Raw genomic sequence first — 21,047 nt, forward strand, 5'->3', positions numbered from 1 at the left:
GGCTGATGAATTCGTGTTAAAGTGTTAAGCCATTCAGTGGTGGCTCTTGGTGGAGCAATAAGCTAATTGAAATCAGCAGTGTCAGGTGCAGCACGGTTTAATGACAGATCTGCTCTCAAATTAGGGCTACACCCTTGCTGATGAAGAAGAAGATCCCTTGATCTACCAGCACCGCATGCAAAGGAGCAACCAAGGAGAGGCTTTAGCCAGTGGTCCTGTGGAAACAGGCCCTATGAAGAAGCTGCACGTCAGCACCATCAACTTGCAAAAGGTAGACATGGGGGGGGCACTGCATGCTGCAGAGATTCATTAGTTGAGGTTAATGGGTGCTTTTATTATTACAGAAGAAGATGATGATGATGATTCAGAAATGCCTCCAGGGCCAGTTTTCCATTTTCCATCAAGCTTAAAGGAATTGCTTCAGTGACCCTCAAATTTGTCCACATTGAATTTCCAAAATTAAAAAAAAGTTGTGTTTTTTGTTTGTTTTGTTTTTTAAGTGAGGCTTCCCTAGGCATGGTGTGGTCCATTTCAGAACCTTCCCTTTTTCCTGGTCAGAGCATGTTGCTTGGGATGTGTGTAAGCAAAGTACGAGTATTCCTCCTACAACAGAGTGTTAGGGAAATTTATGAAGTGCATATATTGAGAAGGACCAAGAAGGAAACCTAGCATTTTCTTAGAGGCCAACCTTCCACTGGAGAGTACAGTTAGCAGCTGGTTCACACACACACACACACACACACACACACACACACACACACTTCCTGATCGATTACAGTGGCACGAAGTGGCGACTTGTGAATGGACCATTGCAGAGCAAACACGAAAGGGTCAAGCTTTTGCATTGCCTCTGGGTCAGAGCTTGCATTATGTTATGTTATCTTGTGAATTCTTTTCACGTATTCACTGGTCAAAATTCTTCCTGCACTGTTATCGTTGCACAAGGTGGGTGATGTACCCACATGTATTTAAAATGCTTTTCAAACTCTGAGCCTCCTGCTTTGTGGAAAGTGGCCCCATGACCCTGAGAACCATGTTTAAGTCCAGAGGTCCTTTTGCCCCTTCCTTTACAGCAAGCCACTGTGCAACCCCACTCCCAGGCTCCTGCCAGGAAAATTAGTAGCTTTGCAGGAGTTTTATTTCATGCATAACGTTTCCCCCTCCAGCTGTTCCCAGTTGGGCATTAATGCAATTACATTGAATGGGTATGATCAAAGTGTAGCCCTTGGCCAGATCTAAAAGGAAGTGCCTGTGTTTGCGGTGCTCTCTCGAGCTATTAAAATTATAGAAACATCACCTGTGGAATGGATGCCTTTTTATGAAATTAGTAGGGCAACCCTGTGATTGTTGTACCTTACAAAATAAACCCTGAATAAGTTTTTCTCATGTGTGGCATGCAAGGCATACATTCATTGTTTACATAATTAGTTTTTAAAATTATGTTACCATCGCCCATATTTGTGTGCATGTGTTTGTACCAAGAAGAAAAACAGGTTTTGAGCCAAAAGTGGCAGCCATAGAACCCACCTGCTGTATCTCTGCATGATTTGGGGGAAGTGGGCACCACATCTCTGCTGGTAGATTAGGCAATTTTGCCAAATGTTCATTGGATGTGATTGGGTCATCTACTCAATACTGATGTAGCGTTGCCACAAAATCACCTGCTTTCAGAGGATGCTGCATGTTTGATCTCTGCACAAATCCCTGTTCTGGGCTTGCCTTTTCATATGGAGTCATGCCCAGAACTGTGCTTCATGCAAAAACACTGTGCATGGGCCTCCTTTTTTAGGTGGCTAGTTCTTAAGTCTTTTTCCCCCCCAGTTAATTTAAATTTTATCACACAACAACAACAACACAAAAAATATAAAAAATAAGAATACACAAAAACCAACATACAAAAAAACCAAATCCATATCTTATAAGTTAATAATATAAACACTAAAAAGAAAAACAAACATGTATGTTAGTTCTTAAGTCTTAAGTACTTGGAGAGAACATTTTTGGGTGTAAGAGTGAAGGGTACACTAAGGGAACTGAACTCTAGGTGGCAGCTTAATGGGGAAGCAGAAGGGAACTATTTATTTTTGGAAGCATTTTTACGCCTCTCTTAAGGCTCCCAGTGTGGCATACAAAGATCAGTAGTATGGCAGTTCCCACCCGGAGACCTGCAGCCTAAAAGACACGACACACAAAGAAAAACAGATGGGGAGGGAGGAGGAAATCAAGCAAGTTCGGATACCAGTATACTTATAATGACCCAGCTGGGTTGGCAACACTTGTGGTGGCCTGATGGAATGTCTACTAGTGGCAGTCAAGGGAGGGCCAAAGGCAGCTGTTCCCTCAGCAGAGCTGATGGAATAGCCTGCTTCATTTCTCTCCTTCACCTGCTTTGCAGCCTGATGGAATGGCTCCCACTGTGTAATAAAAGGATGGCTTTAGTAGCTCTATGACCTGATCGTTCTGTAAAAAGTATCACATGGAACAAAAACCTGTAGTTGGCATCCTAGTCACTTGGTTGCTTTTAAATTCTCAGAAAGCAGTGACAGCCAATTAAGCATAACATGTTCGTATATGCAAAATAATAATAATAATAATAAAGTCAAATTGCTTCCAAAACTGTTGCTTGGGATATATTTCTCTCTCCTTTTTTCTTGCTTAATGTAAGAGAAATGTATTGGGTGCTGCCTTCTGCTAGGTCAGACTATCTGGCCATCTAGCCTAGTACTTTCTGTCCTGGTGGACAGTGGCTTCCCAGGATCTCGGGCAGAGGAGGGTCTTTCCCAGACTGGAGGTAGGCCATGCATTGAACCTGAGGCCTGTTGGATGGAAGCAAGTGCTATACCACTAAGCTGTCTATTTAACCTTACTTAAAAACATGATAAGTTCATTATACTTCTGAGCCAAGACATGCATTTAGCTGTTTACGCTTTGCACTTAGCTAAATTGTTTTGGAATTTTAATAGCTGGAGGGGGAGAAAACAATGGAGTTGTGGCCCACTCCGTAGCTGATTTGATCTAGGGCTTTTTGTGTTTATTTTTTTAACACGGTGCAATGAAAGTGTCCTTTGTGTGCGTTCCATCAGGCCTGGGGAGCAGCACGGAGAGTTTCCAAAGATGACTGGCTGGAGTGGCTGCGACGACTGAGCTTGGAGTTGCTGAAGGATTCCTCATCGCCATCCCTGCGCTCATGCTGGGCCTTGGCCCAGGCCTACAACCCTATGGCCAGGTACTGGCATTTCCTGCCTCTCCTAACTGTGCGTCCGCTGAAGCCAAGTGCCATAAAAGAGGTGGAAATAGAAGGGCAAAGGCATTCATGGAAAGAGCTTTTAACTGCTGTCCAGGGGCAAATAAAACCATTTGGGAATCTGATTTCATAGCCAACTTCCCCACCGTCCCCCTGGACTGGCAGCTCCTTAAGGTGTTCTGGGTTTTTTAAAGAGATCACAGACAGGAAACGCCTCCCCCCCAGCTGCTTTCTTTTTTTAATACGTCTTCTGCTATTTCCAGCATATAATAGTAAACGGAAAAGGTGCTGTAAAATGCAGTGAAATTAGTTTGAGGGCATGATGTCTCCAATAAAGGCATTTCCATGCTTCTGCGACACTGCTGCTATAAGAGTTGCCCTAATCTTTCCCAATGCTCTGGATCACACTGTAAAGTGTAGTGTGTGTGTGTGTGTGTGTGTGTGTGTGTGTGTGTAACAACTGGTGGACTTTTCTCACTAATTTAATTGCTTTGAGAGAGTTGGAGGTTTCTATACATATTTCTAGCAGAAGGAACTCGAGAACTGTTGCCACAATCAATGCTGTAACTGCATGTGTGTGGCAGGCAGGATTGGATGGAGGAGGAGGAGATAGACCTCCCCCAAAGTCTCACTTTAACCTCTAAGCTGCCTTGTGGTTCACAGAATTAAGGAGTTCCAACATTTATTGGATTGAGTGTTCAAATCCAGATGAGGCCGCCTTTAGCCATCTTAAGAGAAGTGAAGAAGTTTGCCCATGTTTGAGAAGGAAGCTATTCTCTGTGTGTCCCATTCAGCGTTCTAATGCAGACAAGTTGGCCCACTTTCACCCTGGAGGGCACCAGTTAGTCTGGTCCTGTTGTTTGATCCCGAGACAGGGAATGAGAAGTAGCAGCAGGATGGGACTCCCTCTCAGGGGATAGGTTCGAGAATAAAGTAAGGAGAGTCTCGCTGATTTGGGCCGAGGGTCTATCTACTTCAGCAGCCTGTTTCTCACTGTGACCAAGCAGGGTGTGAAGGCAATAGCCCTCTTTTGCTTTAGTTCTCAGCATCTGCTATGCAAGGGTGTCCTGTCTCCGAACACAGAAAACTATTGACTTCTTTGTGGTTTCTGGATAACCAGAGAAGCTGAAAAAGAGTAGTGTGGAGGGGACAGCCAGGAGGGATCAAGCAGAGATGCTGCACATTGGGAACAGGAAACAAGAGCCATAAGCACAGAGCCAGCCTGTTACCTAAAAGGGAAATGGAAACAATTAGTCATGTTGGCGCCTCTCACCTCTGACCTTCAGAACAGAGGCCTCCTTCCCTGCCAGCCGTCTTTGCCACAAGCATCTGTTTCTTGGCATAAGGTCCCATTGGGTGACCAGTTTCATATATTTCTGGGCAGATTGCCTTACAAATAGCTGTGAGGTTGTTGGCCCTTCACCCCAGAAACACGCCCTTCACTGTAAGAACATTAGAAGAGCCTAGCTGCTGGATCAGGCCAAAGGCTCATTAGTCCAACAGCCTGTTTTTCAGTGGCCAACCAGATCACTTAATGGGAAGCCAGCCCACAGTGAGGGCGGCTGGTATTCAAAGATTCTGCTGCTTCTGATCCTGCAGGTAGCATACGCAGCCCTTGCGACTGGCAATTGTTAGTTTCATCTCCATGCTGTTGTGGGAGAACATCTACTTAGATGGCAAACAGGTTAGGTGCAGTGAAAAATATTTTATGGTGGCTACTACGGGTACAAATAAGAGCTCAGAACAGGCACAAAGTTGCTTTATACTGACTTGGATTGTCATTCTCTTTAGGTCTCGGGCAAAGCCCATTCTCAGCCTGATCACCTTTAAAGTGGAGTTGCTGGTGATCAGGCCAGAGGCAAAGCATAAAATTGTTTATATCTGTTTTAGATGTCCTGTTTCTTATGTATGCAAATGATAAAATTCAATCATTTGATCCTGCATGTACCCGGAGCTGTAGAATATAAGAAAATAGGAAGAGCATACTAGATCAAGCCAGTGGCCCTTCTAGTCCAGCATCTTTTTTTGACTGTGACAAACCAGAGGCCTGTGGGAAACGCACAAGTGGGACATGAGAACAAGAGCACTCTACCCACTTGCTCCCCTCGTGGTTTCCAGAAACTGGTATTCAGAAGCCTTATTGCTACCAGTTGTTGGGGCAGAGCACAGCCATCGTACCTAGTAGCCATCAAATAGCCTTGGCATCTATGAATTTGTCTAATCCTCTTTTAAACCCATCTTAGTTGGTTGCCATCACTGCCTCCTGTGTGAGTGAGTTACATAGGTTAGCTATGCGCTTCAGCAGCAAGAGGCTTCCCTCACAGCAAATTCGAGCCTGCATTTTTAGACCAGGGGTGGAACCCCTGCAGCCTTTCCAAAAGGGAGTTGGAGTCCATCAGCCCGAGTCAGCATTGCAGGTGGTTAGAGATTATGGGAATGTGAGTGCAGCTGTATCCTAGAGAGCCACAGATTCCCCATCTCTGCTTTAGAAGTCTCATTATACTCCAAATTTTGTCCCCAGATGACCTCAGACCCATGCCACAATTGTATCCACAGCTGATTCTGGATCTGTTAAGGCTGTAATCCTGTTGTCTCTTGTGGGTTTGGATCCTAATTTCTCTAGTAATTCATCAAGATCCCTTTCTAGCCTTTTCAAGCTAACCCTGCTCCAAGAAATACATAGGCTCTTTCATTGGATCTCTGAGACCAATATCAATTTCGGATAGACTGCTGAAGCAGCAGGTGCTGTGACTCAGTCCAGAAATCCTGCTTTATGTTTTTTAAAAAACAAAAAACCCTGAGTAACATTCCATTGTTTTGGGTGGCCTTTCTAGTGAACAGGGTTTGTTGACATTTGCAACTCTAGGCCTGTGGAACAGGGGGGCTTACTCCGTTCTTTACTCCTTATCTTAGTATAAGGAGACTAATGACTTGCTTGCTTAATGCCACATCACTCTTTCCCTCTTCTTCTCCCTTCCCAGAGATCTTTTTAATGCCGCATTTGTTTCATGCTGGTCTGAACTCAACGAAGACCAGCAGGATGAGCTGATCCGCAGCATTGAGTTGGCATTGACTTCTCAAGATATAGCAGAGGTCACCCAGACCCTTCTGAACTTGGCAGAGTTCATGGAGCACAGTGACAAGGTAAAGATGCCATTGAAGGAACCCTTTGGGGAAGCAGAGGGGATGGGGGAAGAGATTATCTACTTACATCAGCCTTGAAAACCAACCAGTGAGGAGGATGGCTTTTATGTCTTTCAGTCCTGCTTCCACTCCCTTGTTTGCCTCTTGCTGCTTCTGCTGTGGACTGCTTATATCTCACCTCGCCTTGCCTCTGGTGCTTGATGGGACCCAGTCATAGAAAGCTGCCATATACTGAGTCAGACCACTGGGTCCATATAGCTCATAACTGTCTACGACTCTACACTGTTTGGCAGCCGCTCTCCAGGGGACATTCTGATCCCTATCTGGAGATGCCAGGGATTGAGCCTGGAACCTTCTGCATGCAAAGCAGATGCTCTACCACTGAGCTATGGCCCCTCCATCTCCCAAAGGTCCATATTCCAACCTTGTTCTTGCCCCTGGGCACACATACTGTCTATAAGCCAGACTCCTGAACTTTCTTTGGCCTTCCTTTCTGTATTTGCAGGGGCCGCTGCCTTTGGGGGATGATAATGGCATTGTCTTGCTGGGGGAGCGGGCAGCCAAATGCCGGGCATATGCTAAGGCACTGCACTACAAGGAGCTGGAGTTCCAGAAGGGTCCAACCCCAGCAATCCTGGAGTCTCTCATCAGGTAGGGCCATTTCTTCTGAACTTCCTTTGTCAGAAAAGCTGTTCCTGGCAGCTGGAAAAAAAGCATTCAACAAATGTGTTTCTCTACATAGTAAGCTTCTACCTATGTAGCACACTATCAAAGTGTTTGCCTATGCATTGAAGTGTGTATCTATGTTTCCTTGCTATTTTTTCAAATTGGTGCTTGTGTGCAATGACAGAAATGGAGAATGAAGCTAGCATTATGAGATGCTGTGCTGCATTAGTGCAGGACTTGCATACAACCCTTCCAGAAGTTTGGGACTACAGCTCCCATCAGCCACAGCCAATGCCTGTGCTGGATGGGGCTGATGGGATTTGTAGTCTATACCACAGGAGGGTGCCACATTGGTGAAAGCTGGTTCAGGGCATAAAATGTGGTTGCTTCATAAACTTTATTAGGAGGATGGGGCATGTATCTCTAAAACTATTCCTTTTTCCACTTAGACAAAAGCATTTTAAGGCAAATCTTGGCACTAGGAAGGTCTCCCCTCTGTGTATCATCGCTGGCCAAAAAATTTAAGTGACTTTCAAGAGACTTTATATAAAGGACATTTTGAAGACATTTGGCCGTTGCCTTTTTAGAACACACAGAAATACCCTAAATAGCTGTGCAGTTTATAAAGTGCTTGGACTCCCACATCACAGTGGCTTGGGGGGATCAGTAGAGATTTCAGTATCGATTGGCCTGGCAACAGCAGCAGAAGCACTTCAGCACAATATAAGCTCATAAAAACTCCGGGAATTGACCCTCCCTGTTTCTTAAAATACCATCATTGGTATTTAAATGCCTGGGGCCAAGTACAATAGAAATGGTACAACTCACTGCCAGAAATTCTGCAGACTTTCCTCTTTTCTTTGCTCCTGCCTGGGCCTAGGCTGGGTGCCTCTGTGAGCAACTCTGACCTTTTTTCCCTGTCCTATTTGTTTGGATCTTGCACTCCATGGGCTAATCCATTCTGAGAGAGAGAGAGATTTATTTCCATCCGCTTAGTACAATACTCATTTGCAGTTTCCTATAGACCACACTGTCTTTCCTCCCTTCCCGGCTCCTCTCCCCATCTCAAATGTCCTCTTCCCTCTCACCTCCAAACAAAATACAAGCCAACATTTTTGCCTGCTTCTGATGTCCATTTCAATGGTGTGGTGAGGGCAAGGTGCAGAAATATTCCGGGCATCCTTGGGCACCCTTTCTGCAGCTACTGTGTCTGCCTCTGAGCCTGTGGAGGCAGGAAGTGAGAGGGATGACTGCTATTCACTGAATGCTATACTGTGTTAAGAACACATTAATCTATGATACCTAATTGTTGCTTTTCTGGAAGGAAAACCAAGCAAAATACCACTTATCCCTCTGCTTTGTAAGGGGGGGGGGGAGAGATAAAAAACAACAACACCTAGCCTGTTAAATGTTCATCTGATATACCTGGCTAAAGCAATGGCAGGCTGTTTGTGTTTGGCTTGTCCATTGGCTTGTGTGGGACATACAGTTTTTGAGAAAGTGTGTGTGTGTGTTCGTGTTCCCCCTTTCCTTGTTTCTGAGCCAGCAAACCAGCAATAGCTTCCACACAGTTTTGTCCGGTTGGGGTCTCTGTGGTCTCTGGATTTGGGGTTTATTATTGCTGTCAGCCAGCCACAAAGTGATCTGTTTGTAAAATTCCCATACCATGGTCAGAGTGATATTAGTGAAGCAACTTTTCTCAGCTGGCGTTTCCAGAAATTCTCCTGAGCTGCATGGCAGTCATTCCCAGCTGATGACAGATTGTCAGCTTGGAGAGCAGGCAAGAGGTGTGCTGAATCTAATGAAAGAACAAGAGCAGCTGCTTTTAAATGGTGATGATTTAATGGCAGGGGAAAAGAATAGCTCTTTGAAAGGGCCATGTCTGCGCTTCCTCTTCTTGCAATCTACCTATGAACACGGGAGCATATGAAGCTGCCCTATCAAAGAGACAGACCAGCAGAAGCTAGTCCATTAGGGCAAATGGAGCAGTGCTCAATCAACCTCACTCTGCCCTCAGCCAGCCCTGCCTTCTTACTTGCGTCCAGTCCAGGGGGTGGCACTGCCTGTCAGATTCCTCCTCTTCTGTCTGAGTGCTGCCCTTGTAGAATTCAACAGGGAGGAGAAGGAGGAATCTTGCAGAGCATGTGCTCTGCATGCAAAGGTGTTCAGATTGAAATCCCCGAGCAGCCTCAGTTAAAAGGATCTTGAGCTTGCAGTTCCACTGCCTGAGAGAAACTGCTGGGTGGAGCAGGCAGTGCTGGGACTGATAGACCAATGGTCTGTCTCAGAGGTGCCCGGTGTCCCTTTGGATTGGTAAGGTAGAAAGTAGGTGGATTAATTACAGGCAGAGCTCTTTCCAGTTATGGTCCCATTCTTTCTACTTGGTAGGCTATACAAATAACTTAAACCCTAAAACAGTTTTAAATTAACACCCGCCTAGCCTAGCCTAGCCTAGCCTAGAGTGGCCAGCGATATGCCACTCTGAAGGCCACAGTCCTCCCCCTGCTCTTGCTCCACAGGAACAGCTGCTATTTGTTGGTATACTGCCTTGGAACATGGAAGCTTCATGAAGCTAGGATGACTTAATAACCATTTGTGCAACAAGAAAGGAGATTGAAATGTGAATCGCTTTCAACTGTTAAAAAATAAATAAATCCAGAGGGGGCTTTCTCATTAGTGCATGTGTTGGGGAAGATTTGGCCCTCCCAGATGTTGCTGAACTACAACTCCCATCAGCCCCAGCCAGTAGAGGCTGGAATCAAAGCTTGACTTCCTCAAGGACCTTTCCTGAAGGGCCACGTATATCTGCAGAATAATTATTCTGGTGTTAATTAGCTCTTGAAGTGTGCTCTCTGGTACCCTAGTTTCAGTCCATCTTAAATTGAAATGGATTCAATTTAAATAGAAATGTCTTTACAAGCTCAGTTGTCGCAAGCAACTGGAATTGTGCCTGAACGTCTTATTTTTTATTAGCCTATTTTTCTGTTTGCTTCCTTGTTTATTTAGGGCTTTTTCCAGTCTGATGTATTGACTTCATTATGTTACTTCACTTCTGGAACTAAGCATTTTGTTGCTGTTAATCAGTCTCTGTTCTGCTCCCAGCCAGTAGTCTTGGCTTAATTCAAACTGTGGACTTCTTGTAGAATTTTCTGTCCCTGGAGATGCATAATTCCTCTTGGGTTAAGCCATGTGCCTTTTGCCTGCCTGCTTCTGACAGATCTGTTAATCAATCACAGGCTGCAATTACTTTCTTCCTCTAGCTGCTTCTATATTGTCATGCTTAAACTGCTTTTTGGACTGGTGCACAACCTCATGATGTTTATAGCATGCTTCTGAACTGCTACTGCCCATGCTTTAAACATACAAAATTGCCTAGTTCTGAGTCTTCTAGCTCATTATTGACTACAATGACGGGCAGTTGCTGTCAAGGAGGGGCATGGGAGTGGAGCCACTGGAGGGGGAAGCCTTTCCAGGCTTCTTTAAAAGCCCCCAGGTGACGCTAGTCCAGGCATAGGCAAACTCGGCCCTCCAGATGTTTTGAGACTACAATTCCCATCATCCCTGACCACTGGTCCTGTTAGCTAGGGATGATGGGAGTTGTAGACCCCAAACATCTGGAGGGCCGGCTAGTCTCTGGGTGAGGCAGCACCTTTTCTAATAAGGCAAGCAGATCCCACTGGGAGCTGCCCAGGGTTTTGTCTGCTGTGACTGGCAGTCATTATTACATCCCCCCATGGACCCCAAGCCCCACCAATAGCTCTTCCTGAAATGTTCCAAGCAGCTCCTGTCCCTTTCCTTCACTCTTTATCTATGGAAAATCAGGTATGCTTGAGTCTCTGAAAGAAATGGGACATGTAGCTTTAGCATGCCTACGGACCAGTGCTGTGCAGCATTAGGTCACTGTGCATAGAACTGCAAGTCCCTAGTGGTGCTCACTCTCTAGTAAACCTGCTTGGCAGCTCAGCCTTTTATTAATTGTGTGTGGCTGTCCCTGTGTGCATTGCCCAATTTATCTCTGTCATGTTCCTGTTATCTTCTGCATGTCTCTCATTTTCCATATCATATCCATCCATTGCTCTTTTCTCTTGCCTGCTGAGCTATTTTCAGACGCTGTGTCTGCCACACAACACATCCTGTCACCTCTCCTGGAGCCTTGCTTGTTCTTTTCTTCAAGGACTTCTGATTTTAATCTGCCTGCTTCTTAGGTATTTTGACAAAAGACTCAAGACCCAGTTTAAAAACAAGAGAGTTTATTATAGAATCTGAAAAAAACAAAACAAAAAAATCCATTGTGGAGGCATGGCAGATTTTGTACAGAGCGCTCACACAGCACACACAGATCTACCTGGAGCATCACCCACTCAGCAACCATCTTTAACAACAATATGCTCCTGGAGGGATGGTCCCAAATTTTGGCCAGTCAACATGTACAAGACACTTTCCAGGAAACCAATGTCTTCTGGTGCCAAGATAGCAACTTTAAATTATGCTAGATTCCTCTTGTAAATAATAACAAGTGAATAAAAAATAGATATATTAACTATGAACCCACTCTGGCAACGAAGTTAAGCAGGGAACTGAGCTGTGAGAGGAGTCCTTGGTAACTTGTGTTTTTTTTAAACAAATCGTTTCCCCAGTTGTGATGCATTGCAATGTGTGCATAATATTATTCCTCACATCTCTTTATTTGTATTGAACACTGCACAGTATATTAACAGGACTGAGGAATCTCAGGCCTGGTGGTTGCATGTGGGCCTTGTGGCATCTCTATTTGGTCCTGCTCTGCACCCTACTTGGGTGCTTTTGCCTGGCTGTGGTATGTGCCTTCGAGCTGTAGTAGTGTCTGTGGGTGGGAGATATGTGTTGGTGTGCAGAAACCTCTGGTTTTAGTGTGACTGGAATGGACCCTGCTGTAGAAAGATTAAAAGTTGCATCCATTGCTCAATCCACTTTTGCCTATGGCCACACCCACCACTGTCTTGAGGCCCCTTTAGAGTTGCCTGTGATAGAATGTAGCCCTTGGGTTGCAAGAGGTTCCTCATCCCTGGCTTATAAAACCTCAGAATATTAATGTATATTTTTTATTGTTGTTGGCACCTTCCTTTTGTAGTAACCCCCCCCACACACACACACACAAAAGCTCAAGGCATAAATAGTAGGCTTTTAAATCTGGAATGTCTTTGATGCCCTTCTCCATTCATCAATAGGAAGATCTGTGGGGAACTCCAATTACGATTCATCCAACGTCCCAATCTGATTCTTTTTTCTCTTTTAAATTGTGGGCCTATGCTTTTGAAAAGAGGATCACCTCGCTTGCAGTCATCTTCCTAACTCAGCACTTCCCTCCCTCCCCCATTCCCTTACCTCATTTTGGCCGTTGTTGTATCTGTGCACTTGAGTCAACCTAAAACAGGGAGTGATTGCAAGGTGGACATTTTTTAAAAGCTGGGAAAGTTAATACCGCACTTTGCAACCCTGTACTCCGGGGGGAAATGCTATAGCAACTCTGTGATATTTGTGAATGGAACAAAATCCTTCTCTTATGAGGATGCTGCTTGCCAGGGGCTACATGTCCTGGGACATTTGATCATCCTACTGGAAGAGAGCATTGTGATGAGAAAGATGCAGAAGTACAGCCCTTGTATTTCAGACCAGTGGTTGTGGTTTATTTTTTGGTTAGCATTTGTGTGTATCTTTCTCCCTGTCCCCCATGAAGTTGTGTCTCTGCTGCCTTACTCAACTTTATTGGTATCCCTCTGGGCTTTGAAGTCTACCGGCCGAATCTTCATCTCGACCCTCTTCAGGGAATAGGTTTTACCATGCCATCCGTACCAAGTAATCCCATCTGTGCTCTTGTTGTGCTCTCCATTGCGGTAGTAAACCCCGTTCAGGTTGGAGTCTGTACAGCAGTTGTACCAGTAGCCGCCTGTTGGGAAACAAAAGCGGAGAAAATCTTTTGATCTGTCTTCAAAAGCAGTGGGTTTTGAAACTTTTCGCCTCCAGGAAACCTTCTTTTGCACTGCCATCTGCCATCATGGGACCAAGCAAATTGCAAAGCATTCTGGGGCACACACAGTTTCATTAATGCATTGGCCTACCCCTGAGCCAAAGGGTCAGGTAGCAGGCAATGGGAAATAGCTTTCTCTGCCCACGATCTAGGAAAGCCATTGCCAGCTGGCCTAGACTAGGTATAGGGAACCTTGCCCCCCACCCTGTACATTACTGAACCGCCACTCCAAACAAACCAGCCATTGGCTATGCTTGCTGGGGCTGCTGGGAGTTGTAGTTCAGCAGCATCTAGAGGGCCAAAGGTTCCCCTGAATTTGATGGACAAATAGTCTAACCTTTTATAAGGCAGCTTCCTATGTTCGTGTTTGCTCCAGAAAGTGCTTCACGTATCATATTTTGTAGTTGTCATTGTTCTTACAACTTCAAAGCAAATACAGGTTTCGGAAATGTTTCTAAATTGCATTCAGCCCTGTTCAGCTAAAACTTAGGGTAGGAGGAGGATCCCATCTACATGCTTACCTTTGCGTAACAGTGCACAGTGATCCACGCACTTGTCATTGTCCTTGTCCTTAGTGCTGAAGGCTGTGTTGTTGTGGTACCTCAGGGAGTCATGTGGAATGTTGCCACTGTAGTTGGCCAAGAAGAGGCGGTAGCTGTTTAGCTCGTTGCCCAGAGCGAAGTGGTTGTATAGAGCGTAGCGGATGTTGCCATTCCAGTCCTGCAAGGGTAAACAGGTGGATGAAGGTGAAGAGGAAACATCTTCTGTTAGCAAATTTATCTAGGAAAACCGTTTCCAGGAATGTATGCACCTATCCCTCCTTGCAAGGAGTGCCATATCTTCAGGCATCCATTGCTCTTTCAAATGGATGTGATGGATTCCTGCGTAGGAAACGATACGGCCGTTTCCTCAACGTTTTGCATTTCATTCATGTGTTCAACCACAGGGCATCTTGTCTGCTAGCTCCACTGAAACTACTTCTCATAGCTGACTCCCTTCAGCAAAACCTCATGCTCTGCCTGCAGTTTGGCAAGACTTCCAAAGGAAAATACCTCTGTAGTTGTGGAGCAGCCGCTGAGGACATCTGGGTATGTGCCCTTGCTTTTTGAGTTTAAGGGCACTGTTAAGAGGGCATAATGGAGGGTGGGGGAGATATCTTACTTGCCAACCCCAGATACTGATGCCTGTGTAAAGCAGTACCTAGAAATTGCAGTACAGTCGTACCTTGGATCCCGAATGCCCTGGAACTCAAACGTTTTGGCTCCCAAACGCTGCAAAACTGGAAGTGAGTGTTCCAGTTTGCTAACGTTCTTTTAGAACCCGAACGTCCAACATGGCAGCCAATCAGAAGCCACAATTTGGTTTTTCGAAAGTTTTGGAAGTCGAACGGACTTCCGGAATGGATTCCATTTGACTTCCAAGGTTTGACTGTATCTTAAATTGCTGCTGGAGACTGCTCGTCCTTCTAAATTCCTCAGCTGTTCAATGTAGATAAATTACCAAAAGTTAGCCTGGTTTTTTGAAATCATTCCCTTACCTCGAGCTCCACACGCAGCACTGTCGGGCGCCGGGAAAGCCTATGGATGTGCTCATTTCCCAGCCAAAAGTCTCCCTGGATGCTGCCAAACCCTTGCTTGTACTGCTTCCAGTCCCGGCTGAAGGAAGTCAGGCCAACTTTACGCCTCTGGATGACTGTCCAGCCTCCTCCGTCAGTCTCCATGTCACAGTATACCTGGAACGATGGGAAAGAGCGTTGACTCCAGTCATTCATGGAGACTAGGGACTGTCTAGGCCCCTTTTGGGGAGGGGGCATGTATTTGTTGTTGCCAAATTGGACTGAATAGTTCAGTTGATTTGAATATCTGTTCTTCCCCTCCTCTCACCCCACAAACCATATTAGTATGAATATAAGTGAAAACATGTATTATTAGTAATGGCAGAATAAGGGATTTTAGGCACTGGGTAGCAGCATTTACCATGAGGTCAGCTGCTTTTTAGTTTAGGAGAGATGTTCTCTGTGATGCTACAGGTGGAATGAAGCTACTTTCTCAGAAAGCCATTTTGAGTACCAAGAAAGGGAAATCCATGAACATCAAAATGTTTGTTTTTTTAAAAAAAATAATCCTAAGTGTCATTCTATCAGTCCTGGAATCCTGGACAGTTTTCGCTACTGCTGCCATTCAGCCGCATAGATTGGACCATTGTAGAGAAGCTCTTACCAGCACCCCTAGAGGGTCACCTTCTGTGGGTCATGGAGGCTCAGAGAGAGCAAATGTGTGCTCCTTCCGTAGGAACCTGTTCTGAAAGCTGCCCAAAGCTGCCCATCTGGACTATAACTGGGGCATAAGTAAGTCATAGCATTTGTATTAAGACTTCTTACTTGCATTTCTGGCGTTCCCAGGAATTCATCAGGGAGGAGTCTGTAGACCCCTGAAGTTCTGTAATTTCTCTGATAAAGCGATGAGCAGTCGTACACAGCATCTGTGTCAATGGAGGGGGTGGAATGGGAAGCAACAAATGTTTAGCAATGACTGACGAGTATTCAACACCCCCAACCCACAAATTGTGATAAGTTCTTAAGTACAGCGGTACCTTGGGTTACATATGCTTCAGGTTACATACGCTTCAGGTTACAGACTCGGCTAACCTAGAAATAGTGCTTCAGGTTAAGAACTTTGCTTCAGGATGAGAACAGAAATCATGCTCCAGCGGTAGCAGGAGGCACCATTAGCTAAAGTGGTGCTTCAGGTTAAGAACAGTTTCAGGTTAAGTACAGACCTCCGGAATGAATTAAGTACTTAACCTGAGGTACCACTGTACTTTTGACACATTTTTATTAAATGTAACCTTGCTTATGTTACAGTTCCTCCAAAAACAGCATGTAAGTTTTAAACTGTTACATTGCAATATTTAGTGAAGCCTCCCTAGAATTTCAAACCCAGAAGGGGAACCCTGAGACCATCAAGCCTCAACCACCTCCAACATTAACCTATGTGACTGAGACAGCCATGTGCTCCACAAATAAGAGGACAGCTGTGTATCTCTTCAGGATGCTTGCAGCTGATGCCTTCCTCAAGCAAGTGAGCCAAACTGTGTTCTACTGGTGAATGAAGCCATTGCCCAGTTTGGGAGAGCTAATAATAATAATTTTATTATTTATACCCTGCCCATCTGGCTGGGTTTCCCCAGCCACTCTGGGTGGCTTACAGCACATAAAAAATTGTAAAAGATTAAACATTAAAAATTTTGTGATACAGGGTTGCCTTCAGAGCTGCATGATGGTGGCTGCACTCTAGAAACATTTTCCAAACCTAGTAGCCTGTTTCAGCAATTGATTGGCACACATGGAATCAGGAGGGCCATCCTTCTTACAGAGAGACCTACTCAAGTTACTTTTCTCTTGTCCATATATAAGTGTAGATTTTGGGCACTAACGTCTCCAGCCTTCTGGAACCCTTCAAAAACACAACCATTGAACAGTAAGGACTTGGAGCGGGATCAGGCTAGCAGAAAGGGCGGCTCACTCAGTGGCACAAGGGGGATTTGATGGCTTTGGCATGTGCGCCTAAACCACCCCCCCCAAAAAAAAAACCATTCTAAAATTATGCAAACATTATCCTGATTAGTAAAGAACAAAGAACCAGAATGGTTCAGTAACCATAGTATTGAACTTTGGGGACTTAAGGTTCAGATCCCAGCTCGGTTGAGTGAGTTTGGGCAGCTTACAAACCGTTAGCCTTGATTGCAGCTGTAAATTTGACGTAATAGCAACGTATCTCACCATGGTCTTTTAAAGGTGAAAGAGAAATTGTTTTAGCAGTGTAGCAGAAGTACTTGTCTGCTCAGAAATGGCAAGTGCAAGAGCTGGTGTAACCAACAGACTAGGCTGCAAATCTAGAAACTTCATGTTTGAATCTCACTTTGAATTTTCTAGGTAGCCTCAGGGCAGGCATTCTCTGCTGCATGCTTTGTCCTGCAATAGGGGCGTATCGCACCCATACCAGCCTGCCTCACAATAATTTACTATAGCAAGATTGTGTAAAGTGACCTGAACACTCAGAAACAGCATTTCACAGATGTGAAGCAGTAGTGTTACTACTTCTGAGTGAGAGAGAACCAGTTTCTCCTCCAAAAACTTATCTTATTGCAAAAGCCCCCAGACTGAAGCAATGGGGAATAGCTAGGCAAATACAGTTTGCTGCCATTCCGCAAAGCCCAACCTCTTGATCTGATAGGATGGCCATGCCTGGGACAGCTTCCCCAGTTTGCAGTTGTGCTCTCAGGCAGATGAGCCAAATCAGCACATCTGACATGTTTGGACTGTGCACGGTCTGTTTTCTGCATCATGGCCTGCTCCCACTTGGAAAGTACATTCCCGCTCCGGCGAGCTTATCAGCCTTTTTGGAAATGGTTGCTTCCCTTTCCATGTTAAGAACTGAACATCCAGCTGCTTCAAGGGGAAGGGAGAGGCCCTTCCCGAGGTTAACTTTTATCCATCCTGACAGGTGTAACAGAGTGCAAGGTGAATGATTTCCACCTATTAGGAAAGATTAGGTGCCAACTGGGGCTTCCTTGCAGCCAGCAATTCAAGTCCCTACGTGGCTGTCTTCCACATGCAGTGTGGCCTAGCCATGCCTGTAATAAGACATGTGGTTTAATAATTTTTTACCTTGAAGGCACACTCTGGGCTATTTATGTGAATACTGCGAAAACCTCAGTGTGAGGATTCCCTGCCCACCCCAGCTCACACTTGTATGTAGCTTGGTTGCTCACAGTTGAGGGAAAGAGCTGCTTCCAGGCGACCATGCCTAGAAGCTAAGTTGAGTTGATTATTTATTTCACTGTAAACCTCAAATGATGAACCGGCTAGTTAAAAGGTGTGTTGTTAAAAGTGTGTATGGCTATATAGCCAAGGGTGGCCCCTGTGGGAAAAGGTGACTAGGTGGTAACCAAGATCATGTTACTCAATTAAATCGGATGAGTTTTAATTGATTATTGGGGTGGATTTTTTAAAAATATAGCTATACATATAGTGTTGAAGGAAAATTCATATTTTCTTTTAGGGAAGGGCTGCAGATCAGTAGCAGAACAACTGCTTTGCATGCAGAGGGCAGCAGGTTCAATTCTGGGGGTCGCCAGGCAAGGCTGGAAATTTGTCTTGCCTGAAATCTTGAAGAGCTGCTGTTAGTCAGTGTGGGCAGTATCGAGCTAGATAGTGACTTGGTTCTTTAATTTTGAATGGTGCAGATAATATATGTAAAATATCTCACAACATTCCCTCTTGAGTGAGCATAAAGGTGGGGTGCCTCTTGGAAGAAGATGCCATCCACAGTTTTCATGCAGGCTTTTTTCTTTTTTAAGTGTTTTGTCATTGAGCTGAAATGCCTTTCAGTTTGATTTACTGAGGTTTTAAAACTATTTAATCCAACCAGCGTTTGTTAAAGATGGCAATCCTAGCGTTCGTGCATCTCAGGATATGACTGCTCATATTCTCACGCAAAGTTCTTTGTGCGAAATCACACATGGGCTCACAACCTTCCCTCTTTCCTCACAGACCACTTCTGGGAAAAAGCATGAATGGGATCTGGCTGCACTTTCCTATCTTTAAGCACACACAAAGACAGAGAGACCATAATCTCAATGTAGGACTGTCTCTCCTCCCTTTTCTGCTGATATTCTAAAGAGTGATTGTGTTTTGAGTGTCTGCAGGTCTTACATGCAGAACAAAGCTATTATTTGAAACATTCAAGCTCTCTTGGAAATGAAATAGTTGAACAACTCAAAAGCAAATACACAAGATTGTGGTCCCTTTCAACTGTTTAAAAGCACCTCTCCTGGGGTGCATTTTGCCCAGCAGAGTTTGCTTGCAGTATTGGGGGTCTTAACTGAGGGGAGCAGCTTCTATTTTTCCATTCATTTATTTGCCATACCGCTGGTCCTCCTTACCTGCGGATGTTTGCGTGACAGTCTGAGCTGCCTGGAGCTGCACGATGCCCAGCTGGTTGTTCATCTCAGAGTACTTCCCTTCCACGTCATTGAGGCGCAGGTCCATCTGCTTGAAGCTTCCTTCCAGCTCCATCACCTGCATGATGGCATTTCCCAGTTCATCCTCCTGTTTCTTGCTCAGCTCCTGTATCAAGGTGGACAGGTTGGCCACGTGCATCTTCAGCTCCTTCAGCTCCTCGCAGCAGCCTAGGTTCTTGGGGTTCCCATTGATCACCTTCCTCTTTGGAGGTTTCTGCAGCCAGGCTGGGTACACGGCCAAAGAGATGGTTACTGCACATAACCAAGCCAGCTGAGTGCTGAATGTGGTCTGCATGCTGTGTCTAGGGATTTTTCTTCTTCTCTGCTCCCCCACTCACTTGGTCCTAGGGGTTGCTTCAGAAATTCTTATCTCCTGTCCCAGGAGGAGGAGGAGTTGCTTTTGTAGTTGAACTGTATTTGTACAGATGTTTTCTGTAAAGCCAAAGCTATTGTTTCCCTCTTCCTCTTTCTCTTTCTCAAAGGTGGATCGCTCCTGTCGGAGTCTCTGCTCTCGAGAAATGTGTGTGCCTCTCCCTCGCACACCGCATCTTAAATATCTATTGCTTCTGGGTACCTCCCCCCCCCCTTGCAGCCCATACACAGCCTGCTAAGCCACTCCCCACTCATCTGCTCATATCAGGTGGAAACAAATACTTTTTAGGGCTTGTTTGTGTGAATGTGGGGGTGGTGGTTTAAGGGTGGGCAGCTTGGAGGCTTTTTCTGTTCAACTTTGTCATTCTCTCAGATTTGGGAGTGGGGGGAGTGCAGGGAAGGCATGGGAGTTGCCAGTAAATGCCTCCTACTGGATTTTAGCCTTTCTGGTGACTAATCCTCTGGCAGCATGTTAAGGGACAAAGCAGGAGTTCAAGTTTGGTAAATGGAAGGGGGTTCTGCAGGTCAAAAGATTATATAAGAGGTTGGGGGGGGGCTGATCCCACTTCTAGCAGCCCTTTATTAAGCGAGCAAGGGTGACTTGGATTTCTGGTATGTTTTTCTGACTGCCTCAGAGGAAGGGACCAAAAAGCCAACTGGTTTTGAACTGGGAGGGAAAGGGCTACATCATGCCACCTATCAGATGCCCAGCACGCAGAGAGAAAGTGCCTGCAAAGTCTTGTGACTCAAGCAAGCGAGCCCAACCTCAGCACTGCCAGGTGCAGGTGGTATAACAAGTAGCAAATCTGAACTGGTCTAGAATCTGTCCTGATCCATCAAGCAGTGAATATGAGCAAACCCCATTCCCTAGGGCAAATTTCAGTAGGTACAGTTCTCACATTATAATACAGTAAGTAACAGTGTGAAGATATGAAAGCTAGGAGCTAAATGGCACCTTAAACTATGGTTACCAGATGTTTTTTTTAATGAATCCGGGGGACACTTTTTTAAAACTTTTTTTTAAAGCTGAGTAGCAGCAGGGAGTCAGTAGTGGGGATAGTGAGGCAAAAGACCCTGGGCCCAAGCACACATGCATATTATATAAAGGTGCAAAGCCCTTCTTTCGCACCCCGTGAAACATAAATGCGCAGAGGTTTTTTTAAAATTGGGCAATGGTGCGCTGCCTGCCCATGACTCCCGAGCCTTCCCCAATCTCCTGCCCCCTTCCCCCTTTGTTTTGACAGATCGGGGTAGGTTCGAGAGTTGCGGGCGGGTGGCCGTTGCCCAGGAGGGGCGCAAAGAATGCAGTTTCTCTGCCAGGCAAGGTGCAAAGCCCTTCTTTCACACCCTGTGAAACATAAATGTGCAGTTTTTTTTTTAAAAAAAAACCTGGGCAACGCCTGCCCTCCTGAGCCTCCCCCGATCTGTCAAAACAAAGGAGGAAGGGGGGCAGGAGGTCTGTACCACCGGACGTCCCTGGTTCCCCTTTGGCAGTGGCGGTGGCAGCGAGCAGCTCCTGAAGCTAACCAGAGCCAACTGTGCTACCAGGCTGGCTCCGGGCTGCTGAGGCCACATTTTCTGGGGACAGAT

The 21,047-nt window shown here is 45.5% G+C and overlaps 2 protein-coding genes and 1 non-coding gene across 6 annotated transcripts in view; 1 reads left to right on the top strand and 2 right to left on the bottom strand.

Annotated features, from left to right (window-relative positions):
- The window catches only part of MTOR (mechanistic target of rapamycin kinase), a 98,795-nt gene that overhangs the window by 34,047 nt on the left and 43,701 nt on the right, over positions 1–21,047 (top strand). For all 4 annotated transcript variants that reach the window (XM_028740653.2, XM_028740655.2, XM_028740654.2 and 1 more), the window contains 4 exons: positions 125–271; positions 3,084–3,226; positions 6,226–6,388; positions 6,894–7,039. In XM_028740653.2, the coding sequence (XP_028596486.1) occupies positions 125–271; positions 3,084–3,226; positions 6,226–6,388; positions 6,894–7,039 (599 nt within the window). The remainder of the gene's footprint in view (positions 1–124; positions 272–3,083; positions 3,227–6,225; positions 6,389–6,893; positions 7,040–21,047) is intronic.
- On the bottom strand, positions 6,713–6,793 carry TRNAA-UGC (transfer RNA alanine (anticodon UGC)). Its single transcript has one exon. It is a non-coding gene; the product is annotated as a tRNA-Ala (tRNA).
- On the bottom strand, positions 11,288–19,642 carry ANGPTL7 (angiopoietin like 7). Its single transcript, XM_028740658.2, has 5 exons — positions 19,008–19,642; positions 15,442–15,542; positions 14,599–14,793; positions 13,583–13,781; positions 11,288–12,980 (listed from the first exon to the last, which is right to left on the bottom strand). The coding sequence occupies exons 1-5, from the start codon at positions 19,378–19,380 to the stop codon at positions 12,787–12,789; spliced, it is 1,062 nt and encodes a 353-aa protein (XP_028596491.1). The 5' UTR covers positions 19,381–19,642; the 3' UTR covers positions 11,288–12,786.

Source organism: Podarcis muralis, chromosome 7, assembly GCF_964188315.1.
Source record: "Podarcis muralis chromosome 7, rPodMur119.hap1.1, whole genome shotgun sequence".
In the NCBI taxonomy this organism is placed as follows: domain Eukaryota; kingdom Metazoa; phylum Chordata; class Lepidosauria; order Squamata; family Lacertidae; genus Podarcis; species Podarcis muralis.

What these genes read in the sequence shown, in the direction of transcription:
- ANGPTL7 (XM_028740658.2), bottom strand. Translation starts at nt 19,380, where the DNA reads ATGCAGACCACATTCAGCACTCAGCTGGCTTGGTTATGTGCAGTAACC. An exon ending in TGTCACGCAAACATCCGCAG is followed by an intron (nt 15,543 to 19,007) that starts GTAAGGAGGACC and finishes CCATTGACACAG; the next exon opens with ATGCTGTGTACGACTGCTCA. An exon ending in CTGTGCACTGTTACGCAAAG is followed by an intron (nt 12,981 to 13,582) that starts GTAAGCATGTAG and finishes GTTTCCCAACAG; the next exon opens with GCGGCTACTGGTACAACTGC.